At 40.3% G+C, this 26,185-nt stretch overlaps 1 protein-coding gene across 8 annotated transcripts in view; it reads right to left on the reverse strand.

Annotated features, from left to right (window-relative positions):
• The window catches only part of FEZ2 (fasciculation and elongation protein zeta 2), a 38,671-nt gene extending 16,188 nt beyond the window's left edge, over positions 1–22,483 (reverse strand). For 5 of the 8 annotated variants that reach the window (XM_089529745.1, XM_089529746.1, XM_089529742.1 and 2 more), the window contains exons 1-7: positions 22,179–22,483; positions 20,963–21,071; positions 16,469–16,585; positions 14,374–14,518; positions 11,940–12,208; positions 5,033–5,113; positions 544–619 (exon numbers count right to left, since the gene is read on the reverse strand). In XM_089529745.1, coding sequence (XP_089385871.1) covers positions 544–619; positions 5,033–5,113; positions 11,940–12,208; positions 14,374–14,518; positions 16,469–16,585; positions 20,963–21,071; positions 22,179–22,465 — 1,084 coding nt within the window. In that variant the 5' untranslated portion in view covers positions 22,466–22,483. Of the gene's footprint in view, positions 1–543; positions 620–5,032; positions 5,114–10,937; positions 11,340–11,939; positions 12,209–14,373; positions 14,519–16,468; positions 16,586–20,962; positions 21,072–22,178 lie in introns of those variants that run through there. The other 3 variants (XM_089529747.1, XM_089529748.1, XM_089529749.1) reach the window with 2 other exon arrangements.
• Positions 22,484–26,185: the final 3,702 nt, after the last annotated feature.

Below are 26,185 nucleotides of genomic sequence, written 5' to 3' on the forward strand. Positions count from 1 at the left end.
CCAAGCAGCTTGTAGCAATTGCTGGAGATAACATGTTTTAGGAGAATCAAAAAAGATGGTTTACATTTAAGGCACTGTTTGTTGGGAAGTTTTAATTGTTATTGTTACTTTAGGATGGAGACAGGGAGCTTGCAGAAGTCTGGATTATTACATATAAGTTAACCTTATTCTTCCTGACTGCTTAGAGATAAACAATAGTTTGGAATATTAATGCATGCATATTACTACATCAATCAGTCAGGGAGTTTTGTTGAAAGAGGCAGGGATTGTGTTTAAAGAAGAAGGCCCTTATGTGGGTATTATGGATGATTGAATCATTTGAGTTAATAAGAAAACATCTTATTTTAAGGTTTCACAGACAAATTGATTAATTTCATACTTTTTTATTAAATTAATTCTTGATTAATTTCATACTTTAGAACAAAGGATGCTTGACTGGCCTTCAACTAAAACTTTCCTCTGAAAGAAATGCGAGTTAGTGAATCATCTGGACAGCACAGAAAAAACAAAGAAACTGAATACAGAAACTCACAAAAATCTTACTTTTTGTTAATGTCTGCAGATCTTCAACAGATGGAGGCCCACTTTTCTTCTCATAAGGAATAACTGTTGTCAAATACTGTCAAGAGAAAGCCATTATTACTACACAATTATTTTTCATGGTAAAGCTCTCTCTCACACACACATACACACACAAGCAGTACTGAAAGCTGGTGAGTCGTACTGCAAACATAAGAATTATGCACAATCGAGACCCAATAAACTTCCTCCAACTTTTGATTTAAGTTGGAGGAAGTTTGGCTCAGTGAGTTCCAGAATGGAACAAGGAAATGGGTGCCCATAAAGTTAATTTCCAGGATACCCCCTATTGCAGACTGAATTTTCCTTAGCTGTTTTATTCCAAACCATCTGTTCCTTTCAGAAGTTATATCGAGTAAAAGGTATAATAAGATGAACATATCTTTCAGCATATGATAAACCTGTACAATCAAGGGCACATCTACGTATCTTTCAAATGCATGTCATAAAGATGGGTTTCTAGAATAATTTGGATATTGCTTTTAAATATTTCTGCACTGGAGTGATTCCAAGGAGTTAACTTGTTGCATAGATTATAGAAACAATCAATGCAGCCAACTAAGCAGGATCTTCAGCCAACAAGCTACCTACTATCACATGTTCTTCTTTCTTGATGGTGTTGGTGAAACTGCCAGCTGTGGCTTCTCTTTTTGTCTCATATGCATCAGCAGTCCATCCAGATTTGCAAGAATGTTTACTGACCACCAGAGAGATGAGTGGCCAGAGTGATGAGTGGCCTATTACATCCTGCAACCCCACATTGCCTTCTCTTTGTCTAATATACTGCAGATTTCACTGGAATTCCCACTATATTTGCTCGTACTGTGCAACAGGCAAATTGATTTAAAGTTCTAAAATTTATAATGAATAGGCCTCTGCCTTCCACTCTATCACATTTTCTTTTTGTGGCCTTTATACAGAAGAAGTATTCTTTAAAGTATACTTTTAAAAAATTAACTATTCTATCACAGATACAGTAAGCCACAGGTATAAGTCCTTCCAATTATTACAGCTTTCAAAATATGTGTATGTTCCCAATAAATGGCCCTGAACTCGCCATATCTGTATTTCTAACAGTTTTCGAATGTTTTTTAATGAATACCAATATTTCAGGAAGCTTGAGTATAGAAGTAAATATGTTTGTTTGTTTTTGAAGCTCACTTTTGTTATGATCCTTTATTCCATTATGTCATAGTTGACATTTGGTGATTTTCTTTTTGAAAAGTTTCAAACCCACCACTGGATGATTGCCTTGAACTCTCAACCAATCTTCAAGGAATTTTTGAAATAAAGAAGCATTTTTATTTATTTATTTATTTTGCTGTGAAGTCAAAAAGGTGAGGTTCAGAGTGACTTCTTTCGAAACTAATGAGCATCCACAGGAAGGAAAACAAACATTGCTGTATTATTTATATGACAGGTGCTTGCTTTTTTCAAAAGCCAGTTTTGTTATTTTATTAGATTGCTTAAATTGTTAACATTGGTTCTTCACATTTCATTTTCAACTAAGCTAAGGGTGTCTACCAAGTTTGTCTTTCCAGTGATAAATAATGATGTTACAGGTAACTGAAATTCTGGTTTTGTATAAATCAAAGACATCAACAAACTTAATGTCAGCTGAGTTTATTACTCTGCTGATAACATCTAGACCAAACAGCATGAATAGAAGAGGCAGAATAGGGACAGAAACTATGATAAGAATCCAGTGACAGTGTAAAGCTTCCTTCCCCACATGCAATTTCTTTTGCTTACCCCTGCCAGCCCTATCCACTTCCTAGAACCAAGTGGCAGATTGGGGAAAAAAACAGAACCATTGCAGTCCTAGCTTCCACAGTTCAGTCTGAAAGATAGTCATTCCTAGTGCTTCTTCTACTACAGTGCACCCGCGTTATATGCGGGCATGACTTACGTGGCTTTCAGCATATGCTGAAAGCCGCGCCAGAAGAAGGCTGCAGGTACGAGCCCCATTCTTTTGAATGAGTCTTGAGCATATGCGGAATTCCCCTTACACAGGGGAATCAGGAACAGATCCCCTGCATAAGGGAAGGGCCTGTTGTACTTAATAACGTTTACAGAGAGATTTTTCTAAGAAGAAGAGGAAGACTGCTTGTTAAGCCAACTGAATGAAAAATGTAGGGAGACATTACATTTTATTTCCCATAGTAATAGTACCTGCTTCCTTTCCTCTTCATTCTGACCGATACAGGCTTTTCACTTACCCATTCACAACTGACCACCCTCCCATATTCTTCTAGACCAGAAGGAAAAAAGACAACTTCGGCCTGGCACAGATCGCCGGAAAAGGGTGGTCTGCCAGTGGCCTTTTTCCTCCAGAGGGAAGCTGCAGCTGCCAAACCGTGCGGAGGAAAAAGAACCTGAGAAAAGCGGATTCTTTTTAAGCCACAGGGGCGGCGTAACAAGTGTGCCATTGCTGCACTCGTTACATAAGCATTGCGTGGCAAAATGCGGATGCCATGTGGTGCTTACATAACAATGGCGGCACCCGTGTACACAGGGTGCCGCCATTGTTATGCTGACCGTATGTTCTAGGGTTAGGGACTGTGCGGTTGCCGTGTGGTCCCTATCCCTAGAATTGGCGCTGGTACACTGCTTTATGGCGGTATGTACCACACCTTCCTTTCAGAGGGTGGTTAAGAGGAAAAAAAAGAAAGGACAACAACAAAACTGTTTGAGGGAAGAAGGGGAACTCACTGAGAGAAGGAGAACTTGGAAGACAATACTTAATTTTCAGAAGAAGGTCCACTGAAATGCAGGTCTACAGGGAAGAGCATAATCTGTCCTCTTAGTTCTTTTCCTTAATACTATATGAAGGGTATAATGTCCCTTAGGAAGTAAGGGAATGGCATTCTGCATCTGCTTTCACTTTATTCTTACTGGCTAGTGTACGTTTTGGCAAGAAAAACAAGATGCAAACTGTGGAGGCCTCTTTATTCTCCACAAATCCTATTGGTTCATTGGTCTTCCAGACTGCCCATTCCAACATTTACATGATTGGTACTAACAGCAACAACCTGCTGCACAATGTCCTCAAAAAATAAAATAAAAATAAAACAATAAAATAATAAATGAATAAATAAATAAATAAATAGAAAACATATAACCCAAAAAATAAAGATAGAAATATAGGAAGCTCCTTTATACTAGGTCACATTGAGCCATTAGAACATTATTGATAAACAGAGACTTGTTGTTGTGTGCCTTCAAGTTGTTTCTGACTTCTGATTAAGGCCATAATATCATTGGGTTTTCTTGGTAAGTTTCTTCATGGGGGGGGGGGGGGGTTGCCTATGCATTCCTCTGAGGTTGACAGTGTGTGACTTGCCCAAGGTCACCTATTGTTTTACATGGCTGAGCTGGGGTTCAAACTCTGTTCTTCAGAGTCATTGTCCAATACTCAAACCACTCTACCATGCTGGTTCATACAGAGCTTATATGAATGCAAATACTTAAGTATAGTATAAATATTTCTATAGATTCTATCCAGATTTTTTAAAATGAGAGCTAGTTTAGGTTAAAAGAACATTATGCCTTCAAAACAATCTGAATAGCCATACTTCCTGAAAGCCTGATTTAAAACATGGACACTTGTTCATTAAAGCCAGCCAAAATCATGCACGTACACAAATAGCACTGCTGTCTATTTTCTGACCAGCACTCTATATACATTTTTGCCCAATACTAAATTACAGTGCAGTAAATTGTATGTAGCATTAAGACACCAAATGTTTTTCAGTGGTGTAATAAACAATAATTTGTGCAAAGATGTATATACATTGTCATTTACTTAATTTAGCATTAATATTATTCACCATCCAAAAGATATTTGATTTGATATCCACACATACATTATTTTTAGCCTATGCTCACAGATTTCTGTTTAAAATGTTTTTTTAAGTTAAAGAAATGTATGATATTTTGAGGATGCAATTCTATTCACATAGGTGTTTAGCATCTTGTAATATGCTACAACTATTTACAGTACAGTTTCTGTACATTTCTTTCTTGTCAGATTGAAATATTTATATTTAAACCTTTGTGACCTTTACTGCTACTTTCTTATGCATGCAACTCATTCCAAGTATGTATTATGTTGATATATGTATTTTATTTTGAGAAGTCAAATGAATCCTGAGGGGAAATTGTTCATTTATTGAATTTTTCTGTGCATATCAAGGCTTGTCTATTTTTTATCTACCAGAGAGAGAGAGAGAGAGAGAGAGAGAGAGAGAGGGAGCGCAAAACACCTTTTGCAAACATCCTAGCCCTGAAGGCAGAGATGGTGTGATGAAGCATGCTAATATTTCTTTCCTCCTCACTGTGCTCACCTGAATTATAAAAATTCTACAACTGCCAACTTTCAAAACCTTGATTTATAGAATAGGACAGACAGGATAGCACAAAGGAAAAAAACAGTCAGAAGATAGCCCAGCACCTGTTTTTCTCCACCTGAGTTTCCAAATGTTTGACGGAAGCCATTCTGAATGACATTTGAGATTCCTTCCATGCTGAAGCGCTATAGGAAGTGAGAACATGGCAAGAGAAGGGGGAGAACAGAAAAATTTGAAGCCTATTAGTTAGGGTTTACTGAGGATGCAAGCGAGGTAAATGGCAGAGACAAGATGTTAGAATGATTACGTGCAATTTAAGCAAGAACGATAGTACTTTTAAAACATTTTTTTCCTTAGCAAAAGAAAACTGCTATAGAATTTAGGAACAAAATCATCAAAGCAATATCATATACACAGGACTAACATAAGGTATTTTCTACATAAATCATGTCAGATAATAAAAATTTCAATACCAACGCCTCTTTTATGAACCAACACTTTCTAATATAGGCAAGCATATGTAAGCATAGTAGAATAATAGAGAAAGTGTGCCCCCCCCACACACACACAGAATGCATAACTATTTTAGGAAGTTACTGTCTGAGATTTTTACTTTCTTGTACTATCCCTATTCTGGACATAAATCCAAATTACAGTATGTAAAAGGCTATGTTTGAAACGTTTCTATTTCAACTCACCTGGTGTCCTGATTGCTTTACAATGTTTGTCTTCCTTGCCCCTATTCCACAACAATGACTGCTGATGGTGGGGGGAAAGCACTGTGTGATGTTACTAGGATAAGAAGTAAGCTGTACTAGATGTTTGAGGATGGAACCTAACATATCAAGTCCACCTGGTAGGACAGGGGTGGGAAAGTGCACTAGGGGTAGAGGCCAATTTTCACACACACACCACACATACCTCAGACTGCAGCATTATGTTCACAGAATCCCAAAAGTATGTCAGTACTATTTTTATTTTAAGCCCATTTCCAAATTTTATATGAAATAATGTAAACTTATGCATTTGGCGGTGGTTTGAGGATCTTTTCCTCATTTTTTTGGTGATAATTCATTATTTGAAGGAAGGATTACCCAGGCTTCAGGAGTAGGAATTCACAAAACAGGGGAGGGGCACATATTGTCCAGAGTTGTATTTTCCTCACCTTTGTGTCATGATGAAATGTTCTTTTTGCAGAAGATTAAGCAAACCAATAATTTGGCAAGACCACCATCTGGTTTTTACAAATTCCAAACCACCAGTCAACCCTATCATGCCTTGAGAAAGCCCCATCATCAGCAAATATACAACAAATTACAGAGTTAACAACAAGCCAGATATCAGAAGGAGAAATATATCTTTAATAATTTATCTGTCGTAGGTTGGCGCAAGAACAGCACCACAGGGTCAGATCAAGGGCTATCTGGTCTCACAGTTTTTCACAGAATGGAAGATCAATTGTATACAGGAAGCCAACAGTGCAACAGAACCCTCCTGCTCATGTTCCCTAGCAATTCATATTAAAAGGTATACTGTCTCTGATACCAGATTTCAAAATGTAACCATCCTGGCCAGTAGCCTTGATAACTTTATTGTCTAAAAGCCTTTTAAAGATATCTGAGATGGCACCAATCATTACATCTTGTGGTACTGAAATCCATATTTTAACTGTGCTCTGTACGATACACCTCCTTTTATCTATCCTCCTGTTATGAGCTTCACTGGATGACCATGGTCTCCAGAACTATGACCATGTTCTAACTTAACAGAGCCCCAAATGATGGAACCTTTTCTCACAGGAAGTTACTTAAGCCTATAGATCATTTTGGCTGTTTATTTTGACAGTTTTCCAACTTGTGAAAGAGTCAACTCTTGAAAACATTGTTTTAGTTTGTAAATTGTTCTCATAAGGTAAACTAAAAATGTTTAAATGTCTACTTTTATATTTTGAAATTTAGTTGATTTGAGTATTCTATTACTTAAATGTACTGTAGTGTATTACCAAAATCCTAGGTGAAGACAATAGACATCTGAACTATACTTAACTGTTCTCTGAACATGCTGGCAAAACGTCAGGAATAAACTCTTCCAGAACACGGCCACACAGCCCGAAAATACCACAAAAAACTATTTTTATTGGCTCATTCTTGCAGGTACTCTACCAAGTGTTAAATAGATGTTAGGCAAGTGAAAGAAAGAAAATAAAACATGTAAAATGAATATATTGGCATTTTAGGTGCTCTCTTTCAAGCAAAGGTGAGTCATATGCAGAAACAAGTGCTCAATGTAGATCCCCTGCCTAATACTTATAAGGTTTCTGTGACCTCAGTATATATGTATTTATTACTGTTATTGACCTACAAAAGCAAATTAACAATTATAAAGCTGAAAAAGACAATACCTGGTTTTGACAGAGTTGTTACGCCTACATAGTGGCACATGTACACATCTGTGCAAGTACATATGGATAGAGAGAACAGTAACATCTAAGTAACAGATCAGCTTAATTTTCTACAACCCTCTTTAAAAGTAGCTTTCATTCTCCAGCACAGTTTCCCCCCAATATCCTTTGCAATCAAACATATATGAACAATGTGGTTGCGCCTGACATACATACTAGGTAAGAGATATCACATGTGTATGGAATCCTTGTCCTTTCTGGCTTATAAAAGCAGTCAGAGTGGGAACTGGCTGAGTATGAGGTAAATTCCACATTGCAGAGTTCCATCCTGCTTTTAAAAAGCTATAATGAGGGCTCTACTAAAAATACACTGTCTTCGAATGTGACCATGCTAGGTGACTACTGGCTAGTTTCCAATATCCTTTTGGGGGGGATGTTCTGGAGCATGTGGTGGCCTCCTAGCTAAAACCAATTATCTAGATTCATTTAAATCTGGGTTCAGGCCTGGCAGTAAGACTATGGCCCAAAACACATGGGCCAAAAGAAAAGGCTTCTAGCTGCTATAGGCACAGCATTAAATGATGCACATTCCCAAAGTGGCTGGAAACTGCTCCGCTGCTGCCAAAAGGAGTCTGAGGCCACCACAAAAAGGAGTTGGTTTAAATCAACTCCTGGCTGATAGGCTTGAGACCTGCAGTGGCGGCCAGCTTTGGGAGTGGGCTGTGCGGTCATTGCAGCCCCAGCCAGAGTGGCCAGAGACTGCACCTCCCCAGCCATCAGCTTCACCACAAAGACACCTTTGGTGACCTTGCTGGATGATCTATTTCAGAATTTGGACAGGGGAGCATGTATCCATTGGTTCTGCTGTAACTTGCAGCAGCTGTTGATACCATCAATCATGGTATTTTTCTGAGCTGCTCTCTGGCATAGACTTGAGTGTACTACAGGGTTTCCACTCTTTTTTGGAGAGGAGAATTCAGAAGGTGGTGCTGGGGGATTCCTGTCCAACCCAGTGGCTACTGGCTTGTAGGGTCCCTCAGGGCTTGATTTTGTCTACCATGCTATTTAACATCTATATGAAACTTCTGGGAAAGATTATCCAAAAATCTGGAGATTTCAGCAGGTCCCAAATGCTCTGGTCAGACTGCAGACTGGGGCTGGTTATAGGGAGCATATAACTTCCTTGTTGAAACAATTCACTGGCTACAAGTCTGTTCCTGGCAGAATTCAAAGTGCTGAATATAATCCATGAAATCCTATATGTTTAGATCCAGACTATCTGAAAGACAATATTTTGCTATATAATATGATTTGCTGTCCAAGTTTTTGGATCTGTTTTTTTGGGAGGGGGGTAGGGGCTTTCCCGTGGTCGCACTATCATCCCAGGCATATTTGGTGAGGACATGGGAGAAAGCCTTGCTGGTAGTTGCTCCCAAATTGTGGAACTCTCTTCTGTGGGAGGTTTGTTTGGGTCTCTCTCTGTTGTCTTTCTATTAGCAAGAAAAAAATATTCTCATGTAGGCTGGCCTTTGGTTGCTAGCGTCTTGCACCAGATGGAACATTTATATTTGAATATGTTTTAAATGTGTTTTAAAAACTGTTTTTAACTTAGTTTTTTGTGGGTTTTTCAGGCTATGTGGACAATTTCAACCGTAAAGAAGAAACCCTTAAAGTGAACAAAATTTGGCTACCAGTCCCGAGGAATAGCAAAATAAGGACTCAGCAAATGCAAATGGGAAACCATTCAGAGTCAGGGGCTTTCCCAGCAAATTATGATCACCAATTAACAGAACAATACACATGCAAATCACTCCTGCATTCCCAGGCTCACACAGTGTATATATATATATATATATACTCAATTTTTCTAGGCAAAGCATTCTCTGAAGATGCCAGCCACAGATGCTGGCGAAACGTCAGAAAGAAACTTTTCTGGAACATGGCCATATAGTCCGAAAAACCCACAAAAAACTATGGATGCCGGCCATGAAAGCCTTCAACTTTACATTGTTTTTAACTTGTATTTTTTTTTAAAAAAAGAAAAGAAATCCAGGCACTGGTTTGTTTTCTAGAATGTTTAAGGCAAAACCTGTCTGATGCAACATGTGCAGTACAATTCTGTGCTATTCTACTCAGTGGTTTCTTAGACTTCAATAGGACTTACTATGTGATTGTGTAAAAAATCAACTTTTAAGAGGTTAACTATGGCCCCATACAGACTACCAAAATAAAGCTGCTTCGGGTCATTTTGGAGGTATGCTGTTTAAATGATGCATGCATCCTAAGAGTCTGGAAGCTGTGCCAAAGCTGCGCTCTGGTTCTTAGGACTGGATTGTGGCTTTGGTGTGGCTTCTGGACTCTTAGGATGCATGCATCATTTAAACAGCATACCTCCAAAGTGTCCTGAAGCAGCTTTATTTTGGCCTGTTTATATGGGGCCATTGCTATACAAAATTACTGAACGGACACATACTTTTTTTCAAATAAAAAATGAGAACAACATTTTAATGGTTCCTAAAACCTGTCTATTGAACCAACCCCTTTCTTTTAATGTGAAATTCAGATCTCTTCTTCTGTGGCAAAACAAATGGCTGGATTATTACAGATGACATCAAAACTCAGGATTATCTAAATCTGAGAGATTATGCATCATCCTCAATCCATTTTAAATTTACCACTAGGAAGTATAAAATGGATCTAAACTGGGCCTGCTCAGAAATGGCAACTCTCTCAGGCAGTGTTCACATGTCTTTGGAAAGACCTTTGGGATGGCCCACTCAGAAGCCTCAGTGATGACAGTGTCCAAAAGTTAAGAACTATTCAGACCAGAAATTAATCTGGTTACAATTGGGAAGATAACTTTTTCAGCTGTGGCATCCCACTTATGCAACTAAAAAAAATGTAGCTAGTGTATATTCTGTTAGGCATTTGACCAGAACCTCAAAGTTGTTATTTAAAACCTTACAGATTTAAAAATTACTGTTACATACTTTCAGTCACTAACTGTTTTAGGGGTTAGGTTGGCTATTGATACTGCATCGATGGGGAAAATAAAGGTTTGAGATATAGAAGCAGCGGAAGCACAGAGTTGAAGAAAGGAGGGCTAACAAAAGAGGGAATGGTGTGTGGAAAAACTCAAGAGAGAATATAAACAGAAAAAAATTATGCCATTGCATCATGATTTTATATCCATGTGGTTGAATGAATTTCTACTTCAGCACTGGGATTACTTTGGTGAAAGAGCATTACTAAAGCACAATCACTCTGCCTTTTAAAAAAGCATTCCAGGTTTTAGATGGAGGCATTTCTACACTTCTGAACTTCCATAGCAGTATCATTCCACTTCACTTCTTACCAGTTATCCTTAACAGAAAAAACTGTGTAAATTCACCTAATGGATTAAATAGATTGGTTATTGATAGAAATTAAAATTGTCTTAAAAACCTCTTGATACACAACTAAGGAATTTGAAAAAATAAGAGTTGGTTACCAGAGGTTTTGGAAGAATTTCCAATGCTACAGTGGTAAAAAAAAGAAAGAGGAAATACAGTACAACTAGAGCTTGGAAGTAACTTGTTACAAAAAAAGTAATAACTAATATTTTTTTCCACAGTAAATAAAATATAGCTACATCATGCTGCAACTATAACTTAACAAGGGGTGGTTTTACAAGGAGCCCTGGTGGTGCAGTGGTTAAATGCTGATACTTTAGTCACAATGTTGTAAGTTTGATCCTACAGGAGGGCTCCAAGGTTGACTCAGCCTTCCATCCTTTTCTAGGTTGGTAAAATGAGTATCCAGCTTGTTGGGAACAACTTGCTTACACATTGTAAACAGCCTAGGAAGGGCTAGTTCGCTCATAAGCGGTATAGAAATGTACTTGCTATTGCTATTGATTTCTTCAGTGTAACTCAGTCATTGGTGACTTTTATGGGTATGGCCATACGCAATGGTGGAGGATAACTATCACATGGTTCAAGTTCTGGTTTCTGTTGCTGCTTCATGCTCTCCTGAAAATATTGAAACAACAAGGTGGAAAGGAGAAGAGTGTTTTCTGTACCATAAATCAGCAACTTGGGGCATTGAAATGGTTTTTAAAAGTAGTTCATAGAATCATAGAGTTGGAAGAGACCGCAAGGACCATCCAGTCCAACCCCCTGCATTTTGGTGTGAAATATTGTTATGCATGGGAAATAGAATTTCATGTAATTTATAATCATTCGTATGAAAATCAGAAGTAAATATTCTTTTTTCTTTTAGTATTTTTTTCTTGTGTTATCATTTCTTCTTTTCTATCTTTTTTATTGTACATTAACTTACTGTAGTTTTAAAATTATATAGTAACTATTTCAGTTATTTCTGATAAATAGGAATGAAAAAATACTTTAAAAATTAGGCCTTGGAATTATAACTGTAATTATTTAAAAGTAACTTTACAAGGTCAGGAACATATATTTGGAAAAGTATGAGAAATCTAAACATAATCAGTCAGAAGAAGCACTGTCAATCAGTATTACTGATACTGCTTTAATAGTGGAAAGTAAGTTATGATCTGGAATTAAAATAGCTAATGAATTCTATATAAATGAACACAAAGGTAGGGGTCTTACTGTTCCAGGCATATGACCTTTCTCTTGCTTGCCATTCTGAGGGCTGCCATTTTTCAACTTCTTTTTCTTCTTTGCTATTTCCTTTTGCTCTCTTTGCTTGTTTTGCACTTCAATAAGGATAGATATGAAACTGTTCTTCACTTCCTTCTCAAATTCCAGCTCATCTCGTAGTGCCAGCTGCTGTACAAGCACTTCAGAGTAGTCCTTTATGGCTGTCTCAATCTCTTCTAGGAGATCATTTAATTCAGTCACAGACAATTTTTTCACCCCTAATTTTAAAAGGAAAAAACCTTTTGTTAAGTAAAATGATCTTTAAAACTAGCAATTAAGTACTTGTACTGCTAACAAATATAATCCTCAGGCATAGCCTTCCAACCTATGGTGAAAAAACCTCCTGCTACAGACTTAATCAATGGTAGTGTTTAACAGGGGTTCAAGGATGGCATGTAGCTGATGCACTGCCCTTTGCAGCCTCCTGGAGTATATATTTCCCCACGTATATACCATTTCTGTGAACAATTCTAAACTATTTAGTAGTGCAATTGCACACAAGCTTACTCAGAAGCAAGTCTACAGTTTTTAACTGAGCTTACTCCTAGATAAGTGTGTATAGGATGGCAGCCCAAACCACTTCAACAACTACAAAAGGTCAAGGTAATTATGATTTTCCCGACAGGTTTAAACTGTTATTTATGCTGCCAATTCATATCATGACTTGTACCATAGTATAGAAGCTTAAATTTTTGCAGTCCATCTTTCTAAAAGGTACTGCAAGAAATGTAAGCTAAAAAAGTAGAATAGATAGTAATTAAATGTTGTTTCCAAGCGCCAGTAGTTTTATGGACCACATGTATAGGCACTGCTTCTTATAGGGAGTAAAACGCTCCATCAAAACAGTCACTGGGCTAGATTAAGACAAGTTATGGCAAGTTTTTAAAACCCCATAACATTACACTGTGTGTTATCCGAATAGATTTTTTTTTAAAAAAATCTTGTTAGAGAACGTTATAAAATGAAGCTGAAACTGTAGTTTACTTAGCATGCACATACATTTGGCACTGCAAGCAACAATCTGCAAAAAAAATTTAATTCACTAAGGTGACTACAATTTCTTAAGATTTTGGCCTGCCTATTTCTTCTGAGGATACAGCAGTACATAATCTGATACTTGTAAAATCGGCATTCACTACCCTCTTTTGAACAATACAGAGAACAGCACATCTTTCTTTTTGTTGAACAAGAAAGTAGAAATACTGCTGAGGGAAAGAAAACAATGGCCATGGTACAAAAGGTACCCTTCTCATAGCATAATGCAGATAAGTTACCACAATCAAATTTCTTTCTACTGTGCTAGAAAAACAATTACAATAAATTAAATTTGCTTAAACAAAGCCACAGAAATGTTGGCAGTACAAACACATTTTCTCAGCCATTTCAACAGAGGTGATTGCCAAAAACCCTTCAATCTTCTCATCTGCAATATAATCACAAGCATCAGATACTGGTTGAAGAACAGCTAGCTAATCCTCATGAGTTCATCATGATATATAGCTACAATTCATGAATATTTAGGAAAATAACAGTTTGACAGACTCCTTTCTGATACATGAAACAAACCTGTACATATTAAGATGATGGTATTTGCTTTACAGACTTTTTCCTAATACTTTTATATTCTGTGGATGTAAGAGCCAGCTGCCTGTTGTGCCTTTCTTGATTCCTTTCATCAATACAGTGGGCTTTTGGTATCCACTGGGGTTTGGTTCCAGGATCCCCCATGGATATCAAAATCTGTGGATGTTCGAGACCTATTAAATATAATAACATAATAAAATGATTGATATTGCCATTTTATGTAAGGGACAACATGTAAGGTTTGCTTTCAGGGTCTAATGATCTCTTCCAAAGTCTAGCAAGAGTCCCTGGTTATTGCAAAGATTCTAGAATCAGAAAAACTCCAAAAAATTATGAAGAATCCTGAAAATGTCCTGTTTTGACAGATCAAAAAGAACTACTTAGTTCTTAGTTTAATATATAATTTAGGTTTTAATGTTTTAGCTTCTACAGATACACCACAGTTGCATCTGCACTGCCAAAATTATCCAGGTTCACACCACTTTAACTCTCATGGCTCAATGCTATGGATTTCTGGGAATTGTAGTTTGTTAGTGCACCAGAGTCCTCTGACAGAAAAGGCTAAAAGTTTCATAAAACTACAAATCCCAGAATTCCATAAGATTAAACCATGTCAGTAAAGGTGGTGTCAAACAGAATTCTGCAGTGTGAATGCAGCCCACATGAGCTACAACTAGCAGGCAGAAAAATCTCCTGTATAATAATATCTGTTAAGAAAAGCATGTTTTAATAAAAGCAGGGGTTTTTTGTAAGAAATTCATAAGAGGAGAAAATAAAATACAACATGAGATTATCTTACTTTCTTCATAATTGTGATTTGTACTGGATTTCTTGAGTGTTTGGATTTCCTGCGACAATAAGGAGAGGCGGTCTGACTGAGAAGGTGTTTCATCATCATCTGGATCTGGAGATTCTTGCATCATTTCTTCTATTTCTTCAATCACCTTTGAAAACATATATACAAACATATGAAACGCCAAAAATAACAGTGAAGAAAAATCTTCAAAATGCAAGCATACTTTTCTACTTATTTCCATTCAGTATAAAACATAAGAAAAATCTATGACTGAATTTGATTCAAAGCTTTTGATTAAAATTAATTTCAAATGAAACTGAAAACAATCAGCTTTGGTACTTTCTCTGCAAGATGGTCTGATATATCCATCTTCGTAAATCTCTGAACTTTGCTGTGTAACTTGACCTCTTTCCAAAAACTCTCTAAACAGTTTTGGACCATGTTCAGGCTTGCCTTCCAAACCTGGACCTTGGGCGAGATTTAAACCAGTTTCAACACATGTTATATCCCTTACATTAGGAATACTGAAATATATCCCCATACATATTTAGCATATCTAAACATAAAGGTAAAGATATTTTCCTTTCACAAGGTTGCCATGTCCAACTGTAGGGGAGGTGTTCATCTGCATTACTAAGCCAAAGAGCCAGCATCGTCAAAGACAACCCTGTGGTCATCTTTGACTCTGTGGTCATCTTTGACAAGGCTGTGTGATTTACGATTTACGAGTAACATTCGTGCAAAAAAGCATCACTAAGGATTGTGTATGGTGTGAAATGGGAGGAGAAGGTCAATGGGAGGGGGTACACCAGGAGTTACCACATTGGGTGATACAGTGCACCCTCCCTTACATGGGGATCCATTCTGGATCCCTCCGTGTAAGGGGAAATCAGCGTATGCTGAAGCCGCATAGCAACTAATGGGGCTTGCGCCCATGGCGCACGGTGGGATGGTGGCGTGCGTGCCATGGGCGCACACCCCATTAATTCTTCCAGGGCGCGCAATGGGCTCTTCCGGCGCAGCTTTCAGTGTATGCTGAAAGTCGCGTAAAATGTGGGCATGCTGTACCAACCCTAGAGATGGCACTGCTTGGGGAGGTTATAGGTAAAAGTAGTCCCTTGACACGAATGTCTAGTTGTAACCAACTGTAGTGCGAGGTGCTCATCTCCATTACTAAGCCAAAGATTCAGTGTTGTCTAAGGATTACTCCAGTGGTCATGTCGCCAGCATGACTACACTTAACGTTGTTACTTTCCCACCAAAGTGGTACCTATTTATCTACTTGCACTTTTACATGCTTTCAAATTGCTAGGTTGCTTGAAGCTTGGACTAGTGCAGGGGTTCTCAACCTGGGGGTCAATTGAGCCTTTCTCGGAGGTCGCCAGGTTGGGACTCACCCCTCTCCTCCAAGCGGCCAAGCCTCCTCTGGCGCACCGCCATCACCACCTCCTCCTCCACACAGCTACTGCCGCCATCAGCAGGGCTGGGGTTGCCGCCTCCTCCTCCCCTCCTCCTCGTTCCTGGCCTCCCAACCAATCAGGGGGACCGCCACAAGGGGGTCACGGGCCATCAAAGTTTGGGAACCGCTGGACTAGTGACAGGAACTCACCCCATCATGAGGCACTCAGGTCTCAAACCATCAACCTGCCAATCTTGCAATCAATAGAGTCAGCATAGAATCACAGAATAATAGAGTCGGAAGAGACCACAAGCATCTTAACCACTTGAGGCACCACACAATATGCATCGCTACATATTTAGTATTTCGTCCATTACAATATAATATGCATTACAATATGCATTGCAGTGCACCTGTGTCATACACGGGCACACTGAAAACTGTGTGACAGAACAGGAAATGGCACATGCGCCACATTCATGAGCCCCATTTTTTTCAATGGGGCTCGACCATATGCAGTATTTGCCTTATGCGGGGGTGGGTAGATGGGCCCAGAATGGATCCCCTGCGTAAGGCAAGGGTGCACTGTACAATACAATATGCAATACAATATGCCTTGCTATATATTTAGTATTTCTTCTGTTACAGATATAAAGAAGTGATGCTAAAATGCAGTATCAAAATGCACAAATGCTTTACCTGCTCAGCTGTGAAAAGTGGTTCATCATTGATACAGGAAACTATGATAGAATGCATATCTAGTTGCTCTCTTAGCTCTTCATCATCTGATAAGTCAAGGTTCAAGTTTTCATTAACCTACATAATGAAAGGAATGCGAAAAATAATATAAAAGCAAATTACTGTTAAAAACACAAGCAAACAAATGTTAAAACACACTAATTGCTTACACAGCTAGTACACTCGTCCCTCCACATGTGTGGCTTTGGCTTTTGTGGATTTGATTAATCATGGATTTTATTAATATGTTTTCTCTAGGAATATCTATGTCCTCCAGCTCAACTCTACAGTCAACTTTAACCAAAGGTTGCACTGAAGGACCTAGATATTCCTTGAGAGAACACTCCACTAGTCATTTGTAGCTCCTCCAGCACAATTCTATGGTCAATGTCTGGCAGGTGTTGACCACAGATTTGTACTGGAGGAGCTAGAGATTTCTAGAGAAGTGTTCTCTCAGGTAAAAATATAGCATTTTTGTTACTTGCGTTTTTTCCACATTCACGAGGGTCCTGTGCCCCTAACTCCAGAAAATGTGGAGGGGCAAGTGTATACTTTATTATAATTTAACCTAATTGAAACATCTGACAACAAAGGTGGATAAAAGATTTGTTTAAATGCAACTAAGGATTTAGGGTTTTCAGAGTTCGAAAATAAATTCATCCCATAACACTTAGTAAAGAAAAATATTATTATTTATATTTATAAAACAATTACTAAACAAGTTCTCTGAGCACTGAAAAAAACACATCCATCCTTAAAACACAATTAATAATAATAATAAAAATACAGATATGAAGTATAAAAAAACCCATGTTAAATAAAAACTAGAACCTCAAACTGGAATTAAAAGCACCAACATGTAAAAGAGATTAAAAGTACAAAGATTTTAAAACTCCAGGAGAATAAAAAAAAATCTTAGTCTGGTGATGCCCCCCAACAGAAGAATGCATATGTACTACAAAGAGGAGACTTGGGATATCTGGGATGAAAATATCTGGGAGACTTGGGATATCTGGGCAATGCTTGAGACAGGCCAGTTTTCCTAAGAACTTTCTCTAAGTGATTATTTGCTCATATACATTTTTTTTACATCTGAAGAATCGAAAGATACACAGAAGTGAACAGTAAGAGTCAATAACACCTAGTTCACACATAATCATAAAAAACAAGTATCTTAAAATCTATTGGGATTTCTTCCACAGATAGTTGTCTGTGACACGTCTACAAACAGGACATGAGCACTTCTGAACCCTTTTGCTCCCCGGAAATGGATACACAGAAGCAGAGTGCTTCTGACAATGGAAGGAATATATTATGACTAACAGCCACTGATAGATCCATATCTGTGAATTTGTTAAATCTTGCTTTAGAGCCATCCATAGCGGCAGCCATCACTACTTTATGGTAGCCAATTCCATTGCTTAACTATATGTTCTGTCTAGAAATAATTCTTTGATCTGTTCTAAATGTCACCACTTAGCTTCAGTGGACGAACCTAGATTCCAATGTTATCAGAAATGGGGAAAAAAATGCTTCTTCCTATCTACATTATCCACAGTATACCTACTTTTATATGTTTCTGTCATGCCTCTCACCCCAAGCTAAATATGCCCAACCTGCAAGAAGCCTGGGCTGTATAACATTACAGTTTTAATATTGTTGTACAGGATGTTCTCTGCAGACTAACAAGGTTACTTTGTGCTCACTGAAGAAGACTGAAGGTTATCATTTAACATACTGGTACAAAGAATAAAAGGACACTCCCTTTGACAATATAAAAGTCAGTAGTCATTTGAATCCATTTTCTTTACAATTTCCTTCCTTCCTTCCTTCCTTCCTTTTCTTTCTTAAAACTGGGCCTGGGAAAGAATACTATGAAATGTGAAAGCTAGCTTACTGTTCCACAAATTTTAAGTAGTAATTGCAAAAAGTATTAATTATCAGTTGTAAGATCTAACTTCAGTGGACCCATTGGATTAATGAAACTCACACACTGTATATGCTCATGTATAGGTCTACACATTTTAGTCAAAATATTGGCCCAAAAAACAGAGTCACCTTATCCATGGGTCAATGTAAATACTGTATTTTAACTCTTTTTTTTTAAAAGGGAACCATACTCTGTGAAAGGCAATAATATAATCTGTCCCAGAAGCATTGCCTCCCCCCCACCTCTGCATCTACACTCTCATCCGTCCAACCTTTAATGTGAGCATAAACAGTTATGTCTGCTGAATTTTCTAAGTTCTTTGGCATTGTTTTCCTTTGCTTCCTCCTTTTAGATCCCTTTTTACATGACTCTAGCTTTTACCCTCGACTTATCCATGGGTCATATAAAAATCCATAAATTTGACCCCAAAACCTGCCCTTGACTTGAGTACATATGGTAGTGTGCATTCATCAAGTTTACACATATTTAATGCCCACTCAGCTATTTAACAGATATTTAATGGCTATTCAATAGCTGCTCCCTTAATAGCTATCACAATCAAAGAACTACAGAAACGGGAGACAGCTGTAACTACCTTTGGGAAAAGGTTCACAACAGTTCACAGTCTGGTAGTCCTCAAACTATCTCCTAGTTCTAACAGCCTGGACAGCTGTGGTGACAGTTCAGCTCAGTTGAAAATGCTGCTGCTCAGTGCCAGGACTGTGAATGGTAGAACAAAGGCCATTCAGGAGTTGATCCCGCAGGAGCACGCTAACCTGGTGTTTATTACAGATAGCAGGCTGGATGAGTGCATGTTTATGTGTGCATATGGGGGGTAATCTCCCTCAGCTTTGTCCACCAGGGTTCTCTGTGTGACAGGTGGGATGGGAGAGGAAATAGTCTATCAGGACAGAAAGAAACAATAAGCCTAAACTATTTTGTATTGTTGCGAGCATCCTGTCTTCTGGTGCAACTATGTAGGAAAACTAAAGGTTTGGTTCCATTTTTAACTAACTTCAATTTCTTATTATGGCCAAGTTCTGTGAAATTATACAGTCAGCCCTTCTTATACCCAGATTTTTTATACATGGATTCAAGCATCCACAGTTTGAAAATGTTAAAAAAGTATAAATTTGAAATATCAAACCTTGATTTTCCATTTATTTTTTTTTAATAAGGGACACCATTTTGCTATGTCATTATATTTAATGGGACTCGAGCATCCATGGATTTTGTTATCCATGGGGGATCTTGGAACCAAACCCAGCGTATAACAAGGGTCCACTGTAGTTCAGTTCAGTTTTGGTTTAGAGAAACAAAACTGGATTATAAACCATAGTTTGAAGCTGGCTTGTATTCATAAAGTATATTCACATTTAACCACAGTTTGTTGGGATTCAGACTTAACAATAGATTAAGTTTGTTAAACACTAAAGTTAAATATTTTGATTTTCTTCTCACAGGCATTCCAGAGGAGACAGGAGGTGGTGTGCATGAACCTGATGTTTTCTGAACATATGCTTTCTTTTAACTTCCTTGAGAATGTAGTGGCCCCTTCTTATTTAATCAAGTAACATATCTGCTTATTTTCACTTTTCAAAATGATACAGTCAAAAGTTATCCTCATCTTCAACTGGTTATCCTCATCTTCAGCTGAACTGAAACTGCAAGTCTGACACACACTGGCTGTGTTAGGAAGGAGGATACAGTTAGACAATTAAAAAAAATAACAAACAAACAAAAATAATTAAAATCAGATTTAAAATCAGCAACCATAAGCTCTACCACTGGTTTTTAGGAACTTGTAGCTATACTAGCTAAATCTGCTTTTGCACACTATGAAAAACGTAAACTGCTTTATTTCTCATCTTAAGAAGAGTAGCTCAGAATGAGGTGTTCTAGACTTTAATGGAGTGAAAGTTCATTCTTCTAAGTCCAGAGGAGCAATACACAAGATCTGTGTTGTCCCCGATATTGCCCAGTCTAGATGGGAGTCTTCTGACCTTTGGACTATTTAGGCGCCTTCTGAATCCATTCCCAATCCTGACAGTTTCCATTAGAACCTTGCCTTTCCATTCTGAAAGAATACAGACATTACCCCCTCTAGAGAAAAAGCAGTCAACAATTACCGACATATTAAACATGTGCAGCCATTTAACTGTGTGGGAATGGATTGCTCCTTTATACTTGGACAGAATTCATGTTATGTTAGAAACCCCACTTTTACAGAATAATGAGATGCTCCAATTCTCATGTTGGAGAGCCAATCCCGCTATTCAGGTACACAGAACATGCAGAAAACTGCAGCTGTAAGAAAGCAGTGAAGTATTATAAATGCACTGATTTCTTTTACATGTTAGCATTCTTTTACTGGGAATTGGGGGATTTATCAGATATAGTTCAAAAAGAAAAGCCGTGAAGGAATAAGGATATTAAGAATTTTATGGCAATAGCTTTAATTGATTGTGGCGTGATCTTCTTTTTCTGCATCACAATCTGAAGCAGAGCAGGCTAGTAGTACTCACCCCCTTTTCAGAAAGATTCAACGTTGGCAAGTGCAGTGTTCTGGTGTGGGAAGATTTCCAGTCAACTGGCAATACGTTGCCATAATTATCAGTGAGAGCATTCCAAATCCTGGAGATAAAATTTAACAAATACAATTTCAGCTTTCAAAATACACTGTGATTACTATCCCAAATCTGATGAATATACCAGCAGCAGAGTGAATTTAAAAATACCTTGATCAGATGAGCCCCAAAGTCATCCCTACAATAACCTACCTAACCGCTGCGTTGTCTAGCCCACATTTTACTAGCTTGTTTGCAAGAACATCATGGTGGGACTTTGTCAAACCATCAGCTGCCAGTCCATGGAGAGTTTCCAAGAAAGGGGGAAAACTGCAGAAAACATGTTGGGAGTTTATCACACGGGAGGAAAGTGGGGCCAGAACGCATTCATGTGAATTTGCTAGTTCAGTGAATTTGAATTGCATTCAAACTGATTTCCCATTGCCTGAAAATAGCATGCCATTGCCCGAAATTGCGAGTGGTAGACCATCATGCAATAACGTTAAACCCCATGACTGCCTTTGGATTCCCATTGGATTATACTTCCACTTTCCCTTGTCTGATAAGCTCCTTAGTGTTTCCTGGCATACAGTGAGTAAAAAAACCCCAAAACCCCTTCATCAGAGAAGCACTGTAATAAACGAACAGCGTCTTTCATCCACTAATTGGGCCCAATTCCAACAATGCAGTGGGTTTCCACAATGAAACAGATTCTGAGCCAGACACTGGGTCTTAGTCTCTCTCTCTCCGGGGCAGAGAAAACCACTGTCAGTTATCCCAAGGAGTGCTGCTCCTGAGGAAATGTCACAGAGCCACAGAATCCTAGGGCTGGAAGAGACCTCAAGGGCCATGCAGGAACTCACAATCAAAGGACCCCTGGCAGATGCTGTTGCTGTTGTTATTTTATAGGAAGAGGTGGAGGGGAAAGTGACAGGACTGCAGCCCTGAAGAGGCAGAAGAAAGACCAGCCTGTCTCAGGAGAGCTCCACTTTCCTGGGCTGCATCCACACAGGAGAGATAACCCGGTTTGGCAGCGCTTTAACTCTTTGCCTGGCTCTTTGCTATGGAATTCTGGGAGTTGGAGTTTGTTGTGGGGCCCAGGGCGGACAACAAACTCCAACTCCCAGAATTCCATAGCAAAGAGCCAGAAAGAAGACCCGGCCCCGCCACTCACTCGTCTCCGCGGAGGGCGCTCTGTTCGCTGAGGGGAGAAGGCAAAGGAGCGGGCATTCGACCGTCTCCTTCCGCGCAGCCCGGAGTCAGCGTCAGCGTCGCCGTCTCCTGTGGCTGGAAGCAGAGCGGGAGCTTGGCCGCCAGGTCCTTCTCCTCCCAGGAGCCCCCTTCTTCCCGAGACTCCGCCTCCGGAGCCCCGCCGCCTTCTTCTCCCGGGGGCTGGAAGCCAGAGAAGTCCTGCCAGTCCCCGGAGGGATCCCTTGGCGAGGCAGCCATCGCCGCCGCCATCGCCGACTGCGAGAAAGAGAGAGCGCGACGCACCGGCACCGCGCATGCGCGTCCCTGTGCGTGCTCGCTCTCGCACAGAGTTAGGCGCGCTCCCGGTTGCTCTGACTGGAAGTAGCCCCGCCCCCGCGAGTGTGGACTGTACCAAATGGCACTCTAGAAAGGGGGGGGATAGGGTTGTTGCTGCCATCATTAGTTTTTTGTCCATTCTCTTAAGGCTATAAGGCCATGTTCTGGGTGTGTGTGTGTGTGTATATATATACACTCATCCCTCCATATTTGTGGTTTTGATTATTCACAGGTTTGATTAATGTGTCCTCTCTAGGAATATCTAGGTCCTCCAGCGCAACTCTATGGTTGACTGTAAATAAAAGTCGCACTGAAAGACCTAGAGATTCCTAGAGAGGATACCTTTCTGCACTCGACTGTAAGTCGGCCAGATACATACGTCGAGGGAAAGTTTTGGGGCCACAATAATGGGTTTTGCTGTGGCCCATGGATAGGTCGAGAATAAAATACACAGTTAAATTAAAGGATAAAGCAAAGCAGTGTCAATGGACTTATAAAATCCCAGCAGCAAAACTCCTTGTGCTGACTCTTAAGGCTGGATGGATGAGAGAGCAATGGAGTCAGTGCTTCCAGGACAGATGATGCTCTTGCTTTTCACCAGGGGATGGCCCCTTCTTTTTCAATAAGAGTCAAGATACAGTACTTACATTGACCCTGGATAAGTCGACCCAAGTTTTTTGGGACCATTTTTGACCTACATTTCTAGACTTATACATGATTATATACAGCACGCTACTAGGCATTTTGTATGCCCTCCAGCGCAGTTCTATGGCCAGTGCCTGTCGGACGTTGACCACAGAGTTGCACTGGAGGACCTAGAGATTCCTAGAGAGGTGTTTTTGTTATTTGCAGTTTTTCCATAGTCACAGAGGTCTCGTGCCTCTAACTCTAGTGAACTCTTCAAGCTAGCAACGTTTGGCTATCAGTCCAGAAAAACACTAAAATCAAGACCCAGCAAAATGCAAATGAAAACCACCCAGGGTCAGGGTTTTCCCAGAGACAATGATCACTAATTAAACAGACACTAATCCTCTTTGCATATCCTCCCACCCTGAGGCTTTGCCATTCAACAGCAGAGCAATACAGTTGCCCCTTCCTTACGTGGGGGATCCGTTCTGCCCCCCGCATAAGGGAAAAAACGCAGATGCTCAAGCCCCAAATGAATGGGGCTTGTATCTGCGGGGACACGCAGCTCTGCTCCTTCTGACACAGGCATGCCAGCATATGATGTGGGTGCACTGTACACAGATTAACATGGAAATCATTCCTCCCAAACTAGGGTCACACAGTATATATATATATATATATACCCCACTCACTTCCATGTCACCATTCTCTGAAGATGCCAGCCACAGCTGCTGGCAAAACACCAGGAACAAACTCTTCTAGAACAGGGCCACATAGCCTGAAAAAACCACACAGAACTATGGGTAGGGTTGCCATAGTGCCGGACCTCCAAACCGGGAAAAATGTAGGACAAAATTTTCAAATGTAAGACACACAAAAATGTGTCCTACATTTGAAAATTTTGTCCTACATTTCCCCTCGCGATCGTGGTGGGGAGCGGAAGCCAAGCGGCGAGGGAAAGCCTCCACTTGAGGCTTTCCCTCCGCACCTGGGCCTTGGGCCTCGCCGCGATTGGAGGCCAGTATCGGGGCCTCGCCTCCTTCTTGGCCCCCGCAGGGACCAGGAAGGAGGCGAGCAGGCCACCGGCCATCGCCGGGGCCTCGCCTCCTTCCTGGCCCCCGCGGGGACCAGGAAGGAGGCGAGGAGGCCGCCGGCGATCGCCGGGGCCTCGCCTCGTTCCTGGTCCCCGCGGGCCGGTGATCGCCGGGGCCTCGCCTCGTTCCTGGCCCCCGCGGGCCGGTGACCAGGAAGGAGGCGAGGAGGCCGCCGGTGATCGCCGGGGCCTCGCCTCGTTCCTGGCTCCCATAGGGACCAGGAAGGAGGCAAGGAGGCTGCAGGGAGGCAGGGAGGTTGGAGCGGCTGCGCCCAAGAGGCGCCGCCTCCCTGCAGCCTCCTCCGCCCCAGGCCTCGCTGCCCTCCTTTTCCTCCGCGCGGCCATGCGCGGTGGAGGAGGAGGAGGGCAGCGAGGCCCCAGGGTTGCCTAGCAACCCCGCTGCAACTGGGCTTTTCCCGGTTTTTGGCTGCACCTGTGCCGTGACCAGGCAGGTGCCGCCAAAACCGGGAAAACCCCGGTTGCAGCCAGGTTATGGCAACCCTAACTATGGGTGCAGGCCATGAAAGCCTTTGACTTCATGTTACCATCAGCCTCTTCCACAAAACCGGGACAAGACAAGATTGGGGTGGTTTATCAGTCCCCCCCCCCCCCACCTATATGGGAAGTGGCAGCTTAGTGGTTAAGATGCCAGTTCTGACTATTGGAAATTTGGCAGTTCAAGGCCCAAGCACTGCATGATGGGGTGAGCTCCTGTCACGTCCCAGCTTCTGCCAACCTAGCAGTTCGAAAGCATGTAAAAGTGCAAGTAAATAAATAGGTAGCACTTTGGTGGGTGTAATATGCTGGCCACATGACCACCAGATCAGTCCTTAGACAACTCTGGCTCTTTGGCTTAGAAACAGAGATGACCACCGCTCACTACAGTCAGTTACAACTAGACATTCATGTCAAGGGACTGCCTTTACCTTAACCTCTAAAAAGCACTGCCCCCTGCAGTGGCATCCCTAGGGTTGGTGTTACTTAGCACAGTAACTTCTGGTGTCACCCCCTTCATTGACTTTCTCCTCCGATTTCACACCATACAGAATCCTTAGTAATGCTTTTTGGCACTAATGTTACCCTGTATAAACCGCTGAATCTCATGCTAATAGGTTTCACATGAACAACTAGCAAAATTAAAATTATAGAGTGCGCCCGCGTCATATGCGGCTTTCAGCATATGCTGAAAGCTGCATAGTAGTGTGCAGGGTGCAAGGGGTGGCACACGTGCCCTGCTGCCACATGCATGAGCCCCATTCACTTGAATGGGGCTTGAGCATGCATGGTATTTGGCTTACGTGGGGCAGGGGTCCAGAACGGATCCCCCGCGTAAGCCAAGGGTGAACTGTACATTCAAATTACAATATCATACACACAACCTAAATGTATTCACATGTACATAGTGAAGATCTGATTAAAAACTGATCTTTTTAAAGAAAATTTTAATGTATATTTTATTTTATGTTTCTCACACCCAAAAGACTGTTTCAAAGTATTTATTCTAACCAATATACAAAGATCTGCACATCCATGCATCCTCTCATAAAATATATAAAGCCAACAGAATAAAATTTCAGCTTTTATGAAACTTAATAAGAATGCTTTTCTCTCAAACGCTAACATGTTTTCTGAATGAACTGGTAGCAATAAAGCTAATCCATACAAAAACAAGAAAATCTATTTGGGAATATCAAGATTTCACCCCATCACCTCAACATTTCCAAATGTGAATGTCTCTTTTTTAAGGTTTCCCCCTTAAAGCAGCATTCTGCATGAATACATTTCTCCTAAATTTCCCTTCTTAAGCAGCTTTTCTCACTTCCCCAGTTTTTGCATTCTGTCTTCCTCACCATTTTTAATCACAAAAAAGCAGATCTGGGTCTACTCTCTCATCATATTTTGTAAGAGCATTTATTCTCACATTTGTTCTCACC

This window comes from Sceloporus occidentalis, unplaced genomic scaffold (assembly GCF_023333645.1).
Source record: "Sceloporus occidentalis isolate IW3139 unplaced genomic scaffold, rSceOcc1.0.p SCAF_6, whole genome shotgun sequence".
In the NCBI taxonomy this organism is placed as follows: Eukaryota; Metazoa; Chordata; class Lepidosauria; order Squamata; family Phrynosomatidae; genus Sceloporus; species Sceloporus occidentalis.